This window comes from Lactuca saligna, chromosome 2 (genome assembly GCF_052625555.1).
Source record: "Lactuca saligna cultivar CGN05327 chromosome 2, ASM5262555v1, whole genome shotgun sequence".
NCBI classification, from domain to species: Eukaryota; Viridiplantae; Streptophyta; class Magnoliopsida; order Asterales; family Asteraceae; genus Lactuca; species Lactuca saligna.
In genome coordinates this window covers 12,449,088-12,470,189 of record NC_136418.1, presented here as the reverse complement: position 1 = coordinate 12,470,189, position 21,102 = coordinate 12,449,088, and the positions used below count along the sequence as shown (strand labels likewise).

At 31.5% G+C, this 21,102-nt stretch overlaps 1 protein-coding gene across 1 annotated transcript; it reads left to right on the top strand.

Annotated features, from left to right (window-relative positions):
• The first annotated feature begins 7,037 nt into the window (after positions 1-7,037).
• Positions 7,038-20,839, top strand: LOC145030704 (GDSL esterase/lipase EXL1-like). The gene is made up of 5 exons (XM_078979101.1): positions 7,038-7,391; positions 18,943-19,073; positions 19,764-19,997; positions 20,147-20,402; positions 20,497-20,839. The coding sequence occupies exons 1-5, from the start codon at positions 7,088-7,090 to the stop codon at positions 20,685-20,687; spliced, it is 1,116 nt and encodes a 371-aa protein (XP_078835227.1). The 5' UTR covers positions 7,038-7,087; the 3' UTR covers positions 20,688-20,839.
• Positions 20,840-21,102: the final 263 nt, after the last annotated feature.

Here is a 21,102-nt window from a genome sequence, read left to right as displayed (position 1 = left end):
TATTGTGACTCCCTGATTTTGTAAGGTTTGGGGGAAACGGTTTGTTTTTTACAATGATACTAAAGACTTTCTTTTACAACTACATTGTGAATTTATGTTGGTCATACATCAATTGAAACCACAAGGTTTGAACTTGAGACTTTTATCTGGAGCGGCGATGAAATTCTCAAATTTTCATTATTTTAGTTAATTTTCTTATAAGTCAATATTTATAGGAAACTACGTTTGAGACACACATATAAACTCATGAAACATTTTGTACATGTTACCTTATTATAATTCCCCCTCTTCTTGATTATGGTTGATGATTAAAAAAGTGCATTGAAGTTATGTCGTTGTTTACCGATAGTATAATGACTTATAATGATAAGTTTATTAAAATTTAGAAAACCAGTAAAATCCACATCTGGTGATGGGAAACCTACTTTTATGTAATGATATGTATTTTTTGAAATGATATTTTTTTCAATAAATTATATAACATTAATAGTAAAATATGTACAAAACAAAGGGTTTAATGGTAAAATGTGTACAAAAAAAAAATTTAATGGTATAATGTGTACAAAAAATAGTTTAATGGTATAGTATGTATATAATAAACACTAAAATCCACGTCAGCAGCCACATGGCATGCCACGTGGCTAATGACCTATTATTATCGGTAATATAATGGTATTTTTTGAACAAAGGTTAAGTTTAATGGTCATATGTGTACAAAAGCTATAGTTGATTGGTGATATGTGTACAAAAAAAAGTTCAATGATATTTTTTGTATAAGTCTAATACTTTGTTATCGTGAAAGTCATCAAGTCTTTTTCCAAATTTGCAAAAAGCTGATTACTATATATGACAGACATTTGCTTGTCAATAAAATAATATATATATATATATATATATATATATATATATATATATATATATATATATATATATATATATATATATATATATATATATATATATATAAAGGTTCAAATGAGAACCACTAAAGGTTAAAAACCTAAGAACCACTCATATTACATATGTTATATCTGATATTATTTCTTCATTATTCTCCCTAAACAAAATAAATATCCTCTCACCTCCTTCAACCATCTCCGATGAACACCACCACATCCACCATTGTCGACGGCCGCCTCACCACTGTTCTTTCCCTTTTCTTTTTCTTATATTGGCTCTCTGTTTTCTCTCTATGATAACGAAAATAAACACAATATTATAATATAAACTTAATTCAAGTGTCATCAATATCAAGAAGAATTTCTTGGCCTAGAAATGATACCCAGATGCTATGTTGATGTCAATACTAACGTGTTAGTATTTGATTACCTTTTGCTTGTCTCTAGATGTCAGATGCACATGATATTATTTGTCTTATTCATTTTTTTTAACTAAAGGTATTGTAAACAATAGTTTGTAGATTGTTTGTATTATAGTTGGTATCATTCATAATGTTTAATTATATAAAAAATCAAAGTAAATTGTGTGACATCCCCAAAATCTCGGCCAGAAAAAACCGATTTTCATTTATGCTTTTAAAATAATTTCAGAGTAAATCCATTTGATTTGAAAAAATTGCGGAATTTGTTCCCAAAAACAAAACATGATAAAACAATGTTTATCAAAGCATTTCATAAAAGAAATGTATTTTTCATTATATAATCAAAACTCGGGGTGTCATGTTCCGATATAGACCAATAAGCATAAACGATAATATTACAAGTCATTCAACAAATATATACATATACAGACTTGTAAACAAAACAACTTGATGGTTCATCCATCTTACGCCCTTGCGCCACTTCCTGTAATACAAATAAAACTGAGTGGGTCATGCTTGGGAGCCTGGTGAGCATATAAGGTTTTCAACCCACAATAAATAATTAAATTAATTATTATCAACCAACAGTAACCCAGTTACCCATTCCCGTTATTCTCACTTTACGTCCCTAAAATAACTAACACAAGGGACCTAATCTAAGAATATTTTCATCGGGGTGACAACACATGCTGCGGGGGTTCCTCAGCAATATAAGTCAAATAAGGCAACCATGAGGGGGATGGAATACAGCGAATGAACACCCAAGTTCATTAACACCTACATGTTATGAGCCTGCTAGCGTTCCACTGGATTGTCTAGAAAAGTATGTGGTCGTCATCTAAATTCCGCTAGATGACTGGATCAAAACAACAACGAGGCCTCTCATCTGTTTATTACACACCGACTATCTACCCATGTTCTACCCAACATATTAGTAGATAAAAACATACATTTTTATACATATTTTCAAAACCTGTATAGCATGCTTGATCAATACATTTTCCATATAACAGATAAGGTACACACACACATAACACGTATTTCGTATAGAAATAATCAGATCTGTAAGATAGAAGAAAGTGAATATACATTCATACACATAACAACAAAATATACACATAACACGTATCTCGTATAAAATACTTCATAGTTATACGTTATGAGAAAGTAACAACGCATTCACACGTATAAACGACAATAAACTTAATACACTCGAACCATAATTGTATTATTATTGCGTTTATGAAAGGTAGTATACACTCACTTGATCAGAAGATGATCGGACAGCACTACGACTTGCAGAAGTCGTAATCCACAGCAGATCTGGAAGATCTCCACAAAAATCGAACTTCTCGCGGGCAGAGCTTCGGCTCGGAAACCGCACTTCTCGGGATCTTCGGGATCTCGGGACTCGCTTCGGGACTCGGGAATATTACCGGGGCTTCGGGGTATTTCTGGCACGCAAAACGATGCAAAACGGGAGAGAGAAGAGAAGAAATTGGCAAAAGACTCGGCTGCCTTCGGATCCTTTTTATAGAGGCTGGAAGCCCGAGTTACGCGGGGCGTAATTAATGTACGCGGGGCGTACGCAACGTCATTGCATGCGTATGTGTTCGAGTGACGTCATTGCATGCGTAGCTGAGGCGGTTCACGGGTACGCTGGGCGTACCCCAAATTACGCGGGGCGTACGCTATTAAGCAAACTTTAAACTTGCGTAACTTTTGCACACGAGCTCCGTTTTCGACGTTCTTTATATCCACGCGAAGGTGAGACCACGCTCTACAACTTTCGTTTAGACTCCGTCAGCTAATTTTGAATTTATTTTTATTATTTATTTTTAATAGGCTGGGACAGAAATTTTCGTTATAAATTCATAACTTTTTCGTTGGACGTCCGTTCTCGCCTAACTTTTTATCACTTTGATACTAACAACGAGGTCTTCAATTCTCGTTTAGATCACTAAGGCTAAATATCGCTCTAACATAAATTTCACTTTTTACGTCATTCAGCAGTGTCGGTTCTGTCGCGAAACTTCGACAGGTCATAACTTACTCGTTATAACTCGGATTTCGGCATTCTTTATATCTTCGGAAACCTTGTTTCAACTACTACAACATTATCTAAAGATATCAAGTTTATTATATACTTAAATTTTGACACTTATTTTTATTCTTAATTAATCAAACCACATAATTAAGCAATTAAGCACAAAACACATAATACTCAAATAATACAATCTTATTATTTCAAAACGGGTTACAAAGGTTAACCTAGACTATCACATTGCTAAAAATGGTTAGCCCAGAAACACAGGCGTTACAAATTGATTGTATAATATATATATATATATATATATATATATATATATATATATATATATATATATATATATATATATATATATATATATATATATATATATATATATATATGGCTATGTTTATTTTATTTCATAATCATATTTATTTTATTGGCTTATAAACTTTTAGATTCACATATTTATCAACATTTAATTCATGATATATTTTTCACTATAATGATTATTTGTTTCTTAAAGTATATTTTTTAATTGCTTATTTGTTTTTTATTTTTAGTGTTAAGTAATTGCGTTATCACTATAAACTAACTTTAAAAAACGTAACTTTAAAAGAAATATTTATTATGGACTCGTGTCTCAACATTTGGTTTATCGTGACTTTGAACCAAAATGGAAGGTTTTATTATGAAGTTTGATTTCAGCCCCTCACTTTTATTATATGTGTTCCGCCATTGTGTCCAAATATACCGATATATGAGATTATACATGTAAATTAGCTATGAATGTATTGTATTAAATTTTGAATTTTGTGTATTAAGATGTGAATTTTAATCTTTGTGTATTAAACGTATAAATGTAATTTTTAATTTGATAATATGGCTATGAATATATAATTTTTGTGTAGCATCCGGTTTACCAGTTATATTGTTTTAATTATTTAATTTAAGGATTTTAGAGGGATTCGATGAGTTGGTACCTCCACTCGTCGAGTATGGTCGTGACTTGGTGATGAGGATAATGAATGGACTCCACGAATCCGGGAGATGACTCGTCGAGTCAGCGTTGTTGGCAGAAACCCTAATTCTTTCGAGCCTGGGCCCATTTAAAGGCACTTAAGGTCTCCTTTTCCAGCTACCCTTCAGAGGAGAGAACCCTAAATGAGTCCTGAGTGCTTTCGGCAAGAGAGAGAGAGAGAGAGAGAGAGAGAGAGAGAGAGAGCCCTGTTGAGCTTCTTGGTGGGTATCTTGCAATGAAGAGGAAGGTTTCAAGCCAAAGGGGCCAAAGAAGGTTGTAGATCCGCGATTTGCAATCAAGGAGCATCAGTTGGAGGTATCAATTCAGACCCCATTCTTCCCTAATTGAGTAGATATTTCTTTTGTGGATTAGGGCTTGTATTACTTTCTTAGTGGGGTTTTGAATGCATCAAACCCCTCTTATGAGCTGGGAGCATAGATCTGGACCTTGGAGGGTCCAGAGAGTCCGAAAGTGGGAAGCCATGGTGGAGCAACCATTGGGCTTTGAAGCTAGGAACCATTAATGGAGTTTTTATTGTTTTTAATGCAAAATACACCATGCATGGACATCAAGATTGGAACTTTACGCGATGTTTGGGTAGTAGGAAGTTAGATCTATAAGTTAGAGCTACAGATCTGACCTCAGGTGGTTGAATGAGTAATCCAATAGAGCCAACTAGACGAGTCCATGGGATGACTCGACGAGTTGTAGCGGGTGTGACCCAGTAGTCATGGCCAGTGTTAATTCATTGAGTTGGCAGTCAACTCAATGAGCCGAGCGAACCCTAGGAATATCATGGAGAATTCGAGGGGACATGGTGAGTCATAGGTGTGCACTCGGTGAGTCAGGTAAACATGGAATGTCAACCCACGTTGACTTCTGTAGACTTCATGAGTGCACCATTAAGGGGGCAGGTGGGGTAAAGGAGGGGTAAAATGGTCTTTTACCCATCCTGAGGATCAAAAGAGGAAAAAAGGACTTAAGTTATAAAGAGTAGTAATTCGGATAATGATTGAGATGCTTGTCTTATGTGTTAGGCGGAGGCTAGTCCAAGATTTCCGAGTGCTTGTCGGTTACATGCGAACCTAGGTGAGTCTTCTCACTATACCTTACTTAGAGTGGTATTTATGTGTGATTGAAAGGTCTTATGTTCTTACTTGAGTTATGCATCTTGTCTATGTGATATTATGCTATGAGTTATTTAGAACGGACCGGAAGGTCCAATGATTTATGAGACCGGAAGGCTCAACGAGACCGGACCAGAGGGTCCAACGAGCTAGACCAGACCTAAGGGTCCAACGAGCTGTAGGAACGGAAGGTCATTTGTAGCACCTGGTTCTTGGTACATATTATGTTATTAAATCTTTAATTATATTTCATTTTTGGTCTTGGACTCGGCGAGTTGAAGGACCAACTAGCCGAGTAGAAGCGGGATGAGGTGCGGAGTTTAAGTCATGGACTCGTCAAGTAGGGTCCCGGACTCGGCGAGTAGCTACCGTCTGGACTAAAACCCTAATCCATGGGTTTGCACCCTATTTAAACAACCTTATGCAACCTCCATTCCCCCTTTATGCTCCCAAACACTTCTCATTGGAACTTGAATTAACTAAAAATTCTTTTTTTTTAAATATTATTTTCGGAACTTGAATTAACTAAAAAAAATAAAAAAAAAATCTTGTTTTTTTTTTTTTCTAAAATACGTGAAATATTCTAATAAAATATTAGACTGTACATATTCTAAAAACTAATTTTAAAATGCAAAATAAATGAAAAAATCCAAAAAAAAAAAAACATTTTAAATATTATTTTCGGAACTTGAAATAACTAAAAAACTAAAATAAAAATTAAAAAATTAAAAAAATGCGTCTCACAGTCTTACAAAATTATATCGTCTCACATTAACCTAACTCTATATACAAGGGCAGATTTAGAGGGGGTCACCGGTGACACCAGCAACCCCTAACTTTTCCCGGCATAGTGGAAAATTTTTCGAAAATTTTTAAAATTTTTATTTTTATTACTATCGTGTAACACCTAATTTTCCCGTGCACCCCCTACTGAAAAATCCTGCATCCGTTGCTGTTTATATATATATATATATATATATATATATATATATATATATATATATATATATATATATATATATATATATATATATATATATATATATATATATATATGGAAAAAGTGAATATATATCCTTAAGGCTATATAAGTTTAGGTACCCAAAATCACCATAATACGTCATTTTGTTTGATATATTTATTATAATGTTCTTCAACTTTAATCCTTAACTTGATTTACTTTCAAGATTTTCAAATTTTCATTATTATCTTCCTCTTACATCACATCTTTTTGACGAACATCAATTAACCTATATATATTGTAGTTGAAAATGAAAATTATGTAAGAGGAAAATAAATGTGAAATTTATAAAAATCTTTGAATGAAATCAAGTTAAAAGTTGAATTATAAGAACATTAGACAATTACAATGTATATATGATACAAAATAACGTAGTATTGTGAGTTTGGGTACTTAAACTTATATACTTTAAAGGTATATTCACTTTTCCATATATATATATATATATATATATATATATATATATATATATATATATATATATATATATATATATATATATATCCACACTCACTGCTTTGCTTCTCCATATTTCTTTTTCGTTTATAGAGGTCATTTCCTTCACATGTACTTGAGATACATGATGAAGCCTCTTACTTTGATCAAACTGTCATACTTTTCAACGTCACTCATTACTTTCTTGTTCACTATTCTTTGTTTCGGTGATAATGGTAGAGCACGGGTGACATTGCCGGAAAATGCTACTATACCTGCAGTTATAGTGTTTGGGGACTCAATTATAGATCAAGGAAATAACAATAACTTAAACACTTTGACTAAAGCCAATTTTTCTCCTTACGGAAAGGATTTTGTCGCCGGAAAATCAACCGGAAGATTTTCTAATAATAGGACACCGGCCGATATGTTTGGTAAAGCCTTGTTTTTTTTTTTATGACTCAATATTATTTTGATGCATTTCTCTATTGAATATACTTGTTGTAGTTTTGGTGAAACCTTGTTTTTGTGATAAACCCAACTTTTTCGCCATGTCAGTCTATATAGACTCCAACTTCTGCTTTTGTTTTTTTGAATATCATGTTTGTAAATTTTAGAAACTGATAACTGCTTTAGACGTGATATCAAGTTTTTCATGTCGCACATAAACGAACATATATCTTTATATCACCTACACATTAATGAGTATCCCAGTTAATTTTTTGCGAAAGGAATCTTTAAATCCTATGTTTACGTATTCGTGAATTAGTTTAGAAGATGATTTATATTGATTAATTATACTTCGATCTTTATATTTCATGTAGCTTTTTTGACATAGTTCAGTGGTTTAAGTGAACAAAATCTCTTTCGTGCATCATCGAACATAGTTTAGGTATTACGATCAATAAATTGATCATTAGAAAAAAAAAATACATATTACAAGTATGAATTTCAAAACTAAATCATAAAGTTAACGCGTTGAAGTTGTGACTTCTAACACATTGTGGCTCTTTAATTTTGATTCCGACCAAACTATCTGGAATAATCCATAATAAATGTTCATGAGGAATAGATAATTATAGATTCATAGATTACAAATTTAATCCATTTTGTGTAGTTACATGTGAAGGGAGTCAATTCTCTCACTCCTTCAACCCATTTGTTATAACATTTTTACCAAAAGGACCTTTAACCTATAATAATGATAGATCATGAGTTCGTGTCTTTTAGCTGATATAGATGGTATTTAGAAATAGTTTATGTAGTTTGCCGTTTTAAAAATAAACATCATTTTGTGATTTATCACACTTTTACCTTTCCCATACCACAATAAATAAAAACTCTTCATTTTTATTTTTTTCTAATACACTCAACTTTTTATTTTAAAATAAATACAAACTATATAAAATCATACAAAACTAATTAACAAAATTTTAAAAACAAAACTAATTAACAAACTAATTAAAACCACATAAAATTATTTTGGTAGAAATATTTATGCATGAAGTACAACTACCTAAAACTTGAGAGATAAAGGGTCAAGTGGTTTACTGAAGCCGATCACCACTACCATTCTTAACCCACAAGAAGGCAGAACCGTGAGCTTGGAGGTACCAATTGTAATCTCAATTTTACCTCGACACCATCCACCCTTACAATGCGATAGTTATTTATTGATAAAATAAAATAAGTACATATAAATGTCATAAAAAACACTAAGTTTTCAGTTTATTTTTACGATTTTAACACATTTTTTATTCAAATTTGAACATTGGGCTTTTTATTTTTTTCAATTTTGACAATTTTTCCAATCACCCGGTTATCGGCTGACGTGATATGTTGATGTGATACCGATATTGCATGATGATCTGTCTTATCAAATAACACTCTAGGTGTTAAAATTAGAAAAAGGAGTAAACTATAGTGACTTTTGTAAAAATTATAATTAATGGAGTTTCAAAATTGAAAAAAAATAAGAACATAGTAACTCTCGTGACATTTACCCGTAGAAAAACTATAATCATTAATGATAAAGAATGAGATAAATTCTTTATATTGGAATGCAGTTGATAATCTCATGACGTGTTACTTTGAAGATGAGATTATTGAATGAAACATAACTACCAAAATACACTCCAAAGACTTAATTAGCTCTAGGAAGCATTATCACAAGTCATCTTTCATGTCAATGTGAGTCATATTCCCTTCGTGACTAACCATCCATTGGGAGTGTTGAAATATCGCACCGGAAGCCTCTTGTTCGAGTTGCGTTTATAAGGACATCCCAACACACATTTGTTGGGTTTTTATTTATTAAACTAGTTTCAAAAACATAAGATTTAGCAACGGAAGACTTTAAAATTAGAATAAACATAAACGAAGTTTATACCCACAAATGATCAACTTGCAAAGTTTGGAAAGAAAACAAGCACCAAAGAGGAAGAAGTGTTTAACAACCTTTGTAGATTTTGAATCCACAAGGGAATGTTTGAAAGTTGATGGAAAATATGGAACCTTTGAGACGACAATAGCTAGTCAACTTGATGTAGATGCTAGTCTAAAACTCTTAACTTTTAAGCTTAAAGTTCATAACAAAGGTATGAACTTCAAGAAAGTATAAAAGCAACTAATATCTTCATAAGATGATCAAAAGTGAAAGAGAAACCTTTGTATCATGCATGTTATGGTTTTGAGGGGAGAAAAGAAGAACACCTAAGTGAAAGCTTTTCTCACACATACACACACGCATATATATATATATATATATATATATATATATATATATATATATATATATATATATATATATATATATATAAACATGCACAATACTCATGATTCTTATTATTTTTCTTTAACTAAGTGAAAAACCCATACTTCTTAAGACAAATCATACTCTTATTTAAATAATTAAAAAGACATATTTTTATTTAAATAACCAAAAGTCATACTCTTATTTTAATAATCAAAACGTCAAACTCTTATTTAAATAATAAAAAATTCTTATTCTTCCTTTTTTACTATTATTTTGTAAAATAGTAAAATGAAGAATGAAAAAACTTTATATTTTATAAACCTAGTTTATAAAGTATAAACTTTAACTTTTTGGTAAAAGATAAAATCATTTGTCTAATTCAAAATATTATGCATGATTTAATAATTCATACCATATGAATTAAGTAATGTTATTTGTTAATAAAAGTTATTATTTCCATGAAATTAATAATTTTAAATTTAATTATAAGATTTTAATAGTTATTAAAATCAAATTCGAATAAATAATCAATTATATCAAGTTGTTGTTAGTATGAACCATTTGTATCACTTGTTAATTAAGAATATCAAATTAATATAATGCTTAAGCATACTAAATCTTTCATCTCCCACTTGCGCACGATTCATATTAGACCGATATAGACAATGGTGAACGTTTAGCAACATTTCACTACCCCCATCAACATATGACTCTATGTCATTCTATCAACGCCTAATTCCCAAAAAGTTCCAAGCTATAATTCGTGTATATGTTAAATTTATCAGTTATCCTTTTGTTACATACATCGTGTTAAACATGAAATACAGATCACAATCAATCTCATATGGTGTTCAACTTTTTGTAAGGCGTTCTTAGATGTCTAACTCTCAACACATAAGAGGAACAAATCCCATGTTGACTACATAAGCCTCTTGTATAGTTCATACCATACCTGAAAATGGATTTTATAAATGTTCGGTAAAGGACCAGTGTTTGACCATATCTAAGCACAACACTCTATACACTTAAGTCTCACTATGTATCTAAGGTGTTAAGGATACAAATACATTACCTTTTAATCGAGTATCATTTATAATAGTGATCCATGAGATGATGTTGATGTTGGTCAAGTCACTACTAGCTCTCTTACAAGTACCTATGAAACTTAGTTACAACCCATTGCCTACTTTCATCCGTTGAAAGTCAACCAATCCAATTCACATTCGTCTAATTTCGTAATTGCTCCCATAATTGTAACTGACTATGAACCTATAGAATAATAAGATTATTCATGGATTAAACATGTTAATATAGAACACAACAAGTATTGATGCTATGATCATATCCCGGTATATCAAAACATCAAATAATAGTTGTTGTTAGAATATTCCAATATCCGAATACTAAATTCGAATCAAAATCCCATTTCTAGAATAATAAAGTATTATGGGTGAAGTCTGACTATTCATACTTATCTTAAAAGAAGGACTTTATTAACGGGTTCGAATAAACTTAATTTGTGTTAATTCTATGAACAATGTTATCTCTATATTTGACCTTACTCTAGGTATAGTAAAATATCTTGGAGTAAATGATTGGTTCTCTTTCGTGACATAGAGTCTCTTAGCTCGATTAAGTATAGTCACAAAGTCATAAAGATTTCTATGTGATCCTTGAATAGCATAAATCAATATAGTTTTTCAATTAACTTGTTCATCTAATCATATTAGATTTCAACTTATACAGTAGTGTATTCATATTTTGTAGTAGATTACGTCATTTTGTTTTGTTTCGACCTCATTCCAACTAAACTTACTCTTTATCCCACAATAAAGTCAATCAAATTATATATGTAGAAAAAAAACTTCTTACCTTCCTACCAAAAATTTCCTTCTTATTTGACCTTGACTCTCTCTCTCTCTCTCTCTCTATATATATATATATATATATATATATATATATATATATATATATATATATATATATATATATATATATATATGCTTTATCTATTTCAAGATATTGTCAATATATTCAAAAAGGATTTAAAACTTTTAACAGTCATTTTATCTATCTTTATAGATTTTACATTCCAAGAATGTATCTTGTCCTTCCTAAGTCTTTCATTTTAGAAACACATTCCGAGTCAAGGTGAAAAGACCTAGCATGGTCAGAATGTAATTTCTTATGATTATGTATGTCTCATTCATACAAGATTAGGAATGTCACTATACTCCCACTAGTTTTTTTTTGTAAACACATATGTTCTATTCATCTTGATATAAAAACATACCTTGTGGTTTCATATTAAAATGATGATTACAACATTGAGATGTTTACTTTATTTCCACAAGTATATCTCAAGCTCTACACATTCTGTTAGGATAACATGGATTAAGAAAACCCCCAACCTAATCTATATAGATATCTTCTAGTAGATGTCTCTTAAGAAAACCAGTCTTTCTTGAAAATCTATTTGCTATAGTTCTTATTGAGAATATGAATTTATAGTAAACATTATCCTTATTGATCTAATCAAAGCTACTTGTGAAAAAGGTTTGGTCATCGTCAATGTCATGAGTATGATAAATTTTTTTTATTATAAGTCTTGCTTTAAATGTGTTTTTTCTAGAACAATCACCTACTCCTTTTAGCCTTTCTATAGATAGAAAGTTCAATTAATACCACACTGGATTATCATTACATCTCATGTTCATGACTTTATGTCATTAATCAGATACAAGATCTGACATAACAACTTAGTATTTGATGGATTTGCAAGATACCATCAATCAAAACTCATTAAAAAGAGATTCCACATTTCTCAAGTCATAGATGATTTCTACCACTAATGCGAACAATTTATGTTTGTGAATAGCTATTATTCAAGTTTAACAATCGTTGTTAAATCTAGTGCCAAAAATAACTACATCAGGTTATGGTTCTTGAGTTACTTCAACTTCCATGTACCTCCCACTCGCTTTGTCATTAAAAGCTTGCTTTCTGCTAACTCAGCTATCAGAGGAATAATAGAACTTATTCTTGATGGGTTTACACACAATAATCTAAGGCACAGTTAGAGCATTATACAAATATGCATTTAGTAGATTTTGGGTTTAAAAGATTTAGTCCAACATAGGCTTTAAATCAATAAAACATTTAAGTAAGATAAGGATGGAGCCTCTCCATATAGAATCTTATGAAGAAAATGTTATATCTACTAGTTAGTTGGTTTTTGCATTCAAGGTATAATTGATAGTGTTGTAGGTGTTATCCCAAGGAAATAAAATGATGAAATTTCTACAGATTAGAAAGACATTCATTCCAAGTAATATTAAATTAATCCTTTATATCATTAAGGCATTAAATGGTTCTTACCGGTTTGTATCTCAAATTTATATTTGAAAGCTTCAACAAAGATTTCACAATTATGTTTTAGCATGTAAAATATGATTTATAATTATATAGATCTTAATAAAGTTGAGTTGGTAACTTGTCTTAGACATTCAGTAGAAAGGAGGTCATGTATCACAGTGTGTGGTTCCTTAATAATTTATTTTCTCTACTACTTAGTGAAAATATCATTAGGAATCTTTTATATATAAATAAGATTTACATATGTAAAATAAACAACATTATTTGCCTTCAAATATCCCTTTGTTGAAGTTAGAATATGTGAATGTCATTTATATAATAAATATAACATGGTCAAAGATGATTTTGATTTAAAACAAGTTTAAGTCAAAAGTATTTTTCATATAGAACTTGTTATTTATAAAGCATTGACATTTAATTTATAATTCCTTTTTAAGAGATATAGTCTCATAAAAAGAATTCTAATCCTTTTTAAATATGAAGGTGATCGTTATGAAAAACGATTTAAGTCAATCATTCAAAAGTTAACTGAGACATCTATTTTAGATAAACTAAATTAAAACATACATTTTTCCAAACAAACATTGTTTTATATTACATGTACATTATGTTCCTAGCATAATTAATAAACTAAACTTCGAGAGTGTATTTCTAACTTGATTGTGCTCAGCTGGTTAGTCTTCTGTAAATTTTCATGAATAAATTATCATTAATAAAGTTAAAGTTTAAAGACTTTTCTGAAGATATTCCGTCAAGTCTCTATGAAGAACATAATCGGTCTCAACATCATGAATTATTACTTTTCTCGCAATGTACTTCTCGCTTCCAACCTCAAAAGATGGTGTAGGTGGAATGATCTCGTTTTCATTATATCTAGATATTGTATTTCCTTAATCTTTGAGAATCATATTGTGAAATATGATACACGTATACATCACCTCACTCATTTTCTCTCATCAACAAAAAGTGTAGGGCATTTAAGTGTATGCCAATTTTTTTTTAAGAGCGTTAAACGCTGGTTCAAAATCCTTCCCCCGCTTTCTCTTGAGTCTAGTAAACTTTAACCTTTTCCGATCATTAGGACATGACAATGATTTCACAAAACAAGTACACTCCTGATAGATCCCGTCCACAAGATAATACCTATACTTATATGATATTCTATGATCATCAAATGAAGAATCTAGTGTAGTCCCATTATACATGTTTTCGAATAATGGAGACATGTAAAGATCATTTATGTCATTGAGAGAACCAACATAAGCAAAGAATGTATCCATATCCATAAATCTTGTGAGGTTGCCGCTTCAAGTATGATAGTTGGATACCTATGGTCACCTTAGGTGTATTTGCCTTAATGTGCATTAGGGCAATTACCCCATTCCTAGTGGAGGCAATGTATGATTCCTAACATTCCAGGTATTTGCCTTAATGTGCATTAGGGCAATTACCCCATTCGTATCAACCATTATTTTTTTCCAATGAACATGATGAGTATTTTGTTGACATAGTTCTTCTATCTTCTATTTAATCTCTTGAATGACTTCTATTGTCGATTCAAATGACACACATAAAACCTGACAATAAAGAAGAGGAAGATGACATTTTTAGAGTGAATGTTGAAGAAAGTTTTGAAGTGGTATGTGAATGAATGAATGTTGAATAAAGGTATATATAATTATCTAAAAAAATATATAAAATAAAAATAAAATTATTTTTAAAAAGCGGCTTTTGCTCATTGGTGGGTGTGTGACATTCAAACTTGGTGGCTACTCTCCGAATGTCGAAACCGAATTGACTTCACCGAGGTGACGACAAGGTTTTTGCCGAGTCGACCTTGGATTTTCCGACCAATGCCGACTCCTACTCTGTTCTAAACCTAAAAATGTTACAGTTTAAATATGACAAATGTCATAATTTTAAGTGTGTATGAAGACGATACGAGAAAAAAAGGATATTTGATTTCTCTTTATATATATATATATATATATATATATATATATATATATATATATATATATATATATATATATATATATATATATATATATATATTAGTTTTAACATATTGTGTAGAAAAATTTAGTCTTAAGCTTTCAATTTGTGAAATAAATGTCTTTTATTTAAGACCACGGAGAAATGACACAAAAAGATTATACTTTTTTTTCGATTTTATTTTGGGAGACGATTTGTACAGAGTAATTTTTCTCCATGCACAACAATTGATGATTCAAAATGTTGTATTGTATAACTTTATAATGCATAAATTATTGTGTATTGTAAAAAAATGTTGTGTACGAATCACTTTCTTTTTATTTTTGACATTGTTTTATATTTTGTTTTAAATCGAAAATCTTATTTTTTTATTCAATATTGACATTTTTATTTTTGTTCAATGTGTAACACCGTAAAAATTTGAACAATTTTTCACTTTTGGAAACCATAAAATATCATTTGTAATCATAAATAAAAACATTGTGTCATCATTGTATCAGTACAAAACCCAAGATCAAAATACATAAACTCTGGTATGCGTGTGTACGAATCATGTCGGCGCCTTCCCGCGATCATCGCTGGTACCTGAAACACATAACACATAACACTGTAAGCATAAATGCTCAGTGAGTTCCCCAAAATACCACTCTAACACATAATAGCCACTCGAGGTTGTAACTCTGTTGACCCTCAGGTCTATGTGCCTTAGTGGGGCCCTCCAGCCCCAACTCTCTATGGACCCTCTGGCCCTAACTCTGTGGACCGGAAGGTCCTAACTCTGTAACTCTGAATCATACATAGCACATATCACAATAAATCATAGCACATAAATAACATGCAATTACACTGGCATATAACTCTAAAATACACTATCACATAACTCTGTTACCACACTAGGTAAAGTACTAAGAAGACTCACCTCGGTATCTCGGTAATCTCTGACTCGACAACGCTGGTCTAACCTCCGCCTAATCATATAAAATAAATACCCTAATTATTATAACTCTCAAAGGCTAGACTTTGTCCTCTTATGATACTCTTAGAAGGGTAAAAGACCATTTTACCCCTCTCACAACTCAAAAGCCCCACAATTGATCATACCCTAAAAGTCAACTCAAAAGTCATCTTTCCGGGTTACGCTGCGCGTATCAGATGTGTACGCTGGGTGTACCCGGCTGCCTCTCAGGATTGGGGAACGCCACCCAATACGCGGCGCGTACTGGGATTACACCCGGGTACTCCCAGCTTCAGCACTTTAACTCTTTACATCTTAAACAGTTAAGACTCACATCCAAATTTTAGATCCGACCACATCTAAGCCTCTTAATCAATAAAGTTGGTGACTTTATGCCTTTGCATGGCTGGATAAGTCACCAACTCTCACAATGTTCCATCCTTTAACTCTAGAAGGCTTATACTCAAGCATGACCTCAAACTAATCACTAAAGATGGAAGTTTTATGGCTCTAAATCACTAATAGTACTGAATGGGGACAGATCTCAGACCATGGAGCACTTTAGACTCATAAAGTCTCCACCTTTAGGGTTTTTAGCCATAGCAAAAGCACATGCAACAACAAATCAAAAGAAGAGGAAAGTTTTGAACTTTATACCTCTAAGTGTAGTCCCTTGCTCTGTAGATCTCAGATCCAAAATGGCACCTCAAAGCTTTAGCTTCCAAGAACTCCTTTCCTTCTTCTTCACTAAGTCACCAAGGCACAAAAAGCTCCAATCAACACTCTCACACACTAAGGACGATGGGGGCTCTCTTTTAGGGTTTCACTCACTGATATGGAGGCTGAGAAATGAGCCTTAGCACCCTTTAAATAGTGCACAAAATGGAATTAGGGTTTTGCACCTGGGTCGGGTACGCCCGGCGTAACTCTTGGTACGCCTAGCGTACCTTGGCGACACCGCGTCCATTTTAAGTGCATGAGTACGCGCAACGTACCCCTCTGGTACACCCAACGTACTCACTTGCTAAAGAAAATTCACTCAAGGACTAAACATGACCAATCCACAAAGAACAAGGATGAAAGAAGTATACCTGAATCTCGGGGTGTTACACAATGGTACAAAAGTCACTATGTTTTTATTTTTCCGATTTTGAGGTTGTATTTTCCAACTTTTCTTTTAAAACCTCTATGCTTTCATTTTTAGTTATTTTGGTATTTTTGACATCATATATTCTAGTTATACACACGTGAGGGTCTCGGTTGGACTGGAGGGTATGAGAGAGATGTTTCACTCACTTTTTGTGGGCTACACCACCATTTCCTTCACTTTTTTTTCACTTACCTAAAACCCAAGGAATGTGTGGGAAGCTCCCCTCACTATATTTTTATTTTTAAAAAAAATTATATTTCATATATATATTATACTCATTTTGTAGGGAATTAAAAACCATGAATTGTGATATATTTTTTTCTATTTTTTTAGTTGTTATATAATTTTATAAATATTAAAAAAGATTTAAAAAAACTACCCAATTACATGAAAAGAGAGAGTGACACCCTCTCCCCCCACCTCTTTTATGTGGGTTGGTTCCTTCACCCAAGGGATAATGTTGCAGTGTGAGGAAAACTTCCTTTTCATTTTTCCCGCTATGATACCGTACACCCTTATATAGTCCAAATTCGAAAAAAAAAAGTAATATTTGGTATACAACCAAAAATAACAATATCAAATCAAAATAAAAAAATATAAATAATGTGTTTTGTGCCCACTTTCTAAAACATATCTCAAAATAGTATTTTATAATCACTTATTTTATGTGTTAAAGATTTTATTAATATAATATATGTTTTTTATAGTCTTCCCGTTCCGTTTCTCTTCCAGATGAACTATACCAAGGAACATGTTTGATGACATCCAACCGCCCATGCAACCACATGAACTCCCCTCTCGTTTTGGAAAATCAAAATTCGTAAAAGCTAATCATGAACTATATACGATTATCTTGCTAAAATATCAAGTTGAGATCGTGTTAGAAGAGTCGGAGCTGAACTCAAGATGAATTTTGATTCATTTATTAAATGAGTTCGAGCCTGATTCAATCACTAAATTAAAATAAACAATTCTAACATGTCACATCTTATCTTAGATTTGGGAAATCCAGAAGATAGCAAAAAGAACATTCTTGTTATAATCAACTTGGTTCAATGTCCAAAAATATTCTAACATTTCAACTGAAATTTCGTTATGACCTTTAAGAAAACCGGATAAATTACGACTCTAGAAAAATCCATCCGTAATTAAAAATATTAAGCACATATCAAACTATTACCAAAAAATTATATGTGTTTTACTAAACCCAAACATATTTTCCCCCGATATGATGACATTACTATATTGTCTAGGGAGACAATCAATCGTTTGATCATCACTTATATCTATAAAATTCTTATGGGACTTCTGTGGTGATGATAGGTGGGAAAACCACCTATCAGGAGCTCTAGAACATCTGAAGCTTTGCGAGGATGTATCCAAGCCTCCAAACTTCTCATAGATAAAAAGAAATTACGTCACATATAGTTCGAACTAAAAACATGTAATGAAGATTAATTTGGTTTCACATACAACAAAATAAGCTAAGCCATTAACAATAAATTTATAATCATTCACAAATGCAAATTTTTCTTAGACCTCTTAGAATCTTATCTGATAGTCGAATATCATTTATTTATTAATACATATGTTTTTAATTTTATTAAATAACACTCAATCGTTGTCTGTACTTTATTTTTTTTAGATTTTTCTATATCTATACGTCTCCAAGAAAATTTTAGTTCATATTATTATATTATGTATAATTTTTTATTCGTAGAAAATAAAAATAAGCCTACTTTCATTGATTTTCAGTCGAACAACTAGGAATAAAGGAACTTTTGCCAGCATATCTTGATCCATCCCTAGATGATGAAGAACTTCTAACTGGTGTAAGCTTTGCTTCTGGTGGGTGCGGATATGATCCCCAAACTTCCAAAATAGTGGTAATATGAAAATTTTATCCATACATAATCTTTTCTAGCTTTTATCAAAATTTTCACAAACCAAAAAGGGAAAATGACTTAAAAGCCCAACGAAGTTTCCAAACCATTTAAAAAAACTCAATCATGTTTTATCTGTTCAAAAAAACCCAATGAACTTAACATTTTGTCTAAAAAGTCCAACAAAGTTCCAAACCGTTCAAAAAATCCTAATTTTGTTTTGTTTAAGTTCGGAACAGTCAAAACATGATTGGAGTCTTTTAAACGTTTTGAAAACTTCGTTGGTCTAACAAGTCATTTTTCCGACACGGTAATATGCCACGTCATATGTTTCTGTTATTTGACTTTCAGGAAAGTTTAACTTAGTTGGGGTTTTTAGAAAAAATGTTAAGTTTGTTGGGTTTTTTTGAACAGACAAAACATGATTGGGGTTTTTTAAACGGTTTGAAAACTTCGTTGGGCTCATAAGTCATTTTCCCAACCAAAAATTACTGAATGTGACTAAATTGAGGGGTAATTGTGGGACTGAATCTGGTTGACACACCCGTAGTCCATTCAATATATAATAGAATTTGAATTATTAAATTAAGATTATCCTTGCTTCAACTATTTTTTATTCTAAAAAATACCTTCTTTTGTTAATGCTCATAATTTGAACTTTTTATAGACTAATTAGAATATTATGTATATCAGTCGGTTTTGTCATTAACGGATCAGCTACAACAATTCAAAGAATATATAGAGAAAGTGAAGCGACTGGTTGGTGAAAGAAGAACACAAAGCATATTAGCAAATAGTTTATTTTTGGTGGTTGCGGGCACCGATGATATTGCTAATACTTACTACACTATCGGCATAAGGAGATTACAATATGATATCCTCTCTTACACAAACTTAATTGTATCATCTGCTTCTGACTTCATACAGGTATAGTTAGTTATTTAGTTCTTTTAATGATATTACGCATATGTGTTTTGCACATAGAACATACATCATTTTTATAGTCGGGTAACGTTCCAGTTAGAAGTAACACTGACATGTAGATTCTTTATTAAAACATTTTAATTACATTGAAGGATATTTACCAACTCGGAGCAAGAAGAATAGGGGTCTTCGGTGTACCTCCAATAGGATGTTTACCATCACAAAGAACTTTTAATGATGATGGGATTCGAGTGTGTAGAGAAGAGTATAACAATGCATCAAAATTATATAACATCAAGTTGCAACAAGAACTTGAGGACCTCAAACAGGCTAATGTGCAATCCAGGATTGTTTATTTCGACATATATAACTCCATTCTTTCTATTATTAAAAATCCACTCCAATATGGTACTTGGTTCTCTTAACATTGATACATGTACTCATACTTGTTACATTTGTATTTATTTTTGTAGTCTAATAAGTTCATATTCTCTTGCATCAGGACTACAAGTTGTCGATAGAGGTTGTTGTGGCACAGGATACATAGAGGTTTCCATTTTATGTAACCACTTGATCCCAACATGTCATGACGATTCAAAATACTTTTTCTGGGACAGTTTTCATCCTACAGACAAAGGATACAACATCCTCGTAAATCAATTACTACCAAAATATATTAACGATTTTTTTTGAGTTCGTATAGAGATTAAGAAATGTTTATCCTATAAAAGTTTCTCTATATATGTATTAAACGTTGGTCAACAAACATGCTTCTTTATGTGTGAAAGGTGACGTGGGTGTAACTTTTAAATGTTGTTTTAATATATTTTGCATAATGTGTGTAATACGTAAGTACATTTATATAAGTACATTTACATATTTATATATAAATACATTTATATATATATATATATATATATATATATATATATATATATATATATATATATATATATACCGGTTAGGTTTATAGACCTACTAGGCAAATCCCCACGCGTTGCGTGAGAATAGAATTATATAATTAAAATAATAATTTTTATCAAATTATTATTTAATATTTCTACTTTGAAACAAAATACTAGTAGTAAAGCAAACATATAGTTAACAT

Excerpts from the sequence above, each read along its gene's own strand:
- LOC145030704 (XM_078979101.1), top strand. The coding sequence starts at position 7,088 with ATGTACTTGAGATACATGATGAAGCCTCTTACTTTGATCAAACTGTCA. Across the intron at positions 19,074-19,763 it reads CCCAAACTTCCAAAATAGTG|TCGGTTTTGTCATTAACGGA; the intron begins GTAATATGAAAA and ends TATGTATATCAG. Across the intron at positions 20,403-20,496 it reads TAAAAATCCACTCCAATATG|GACTACAAGTTGTCGATAGA; the intron begins GTACTTGGTTCT and ends CTCTTGCATCAG.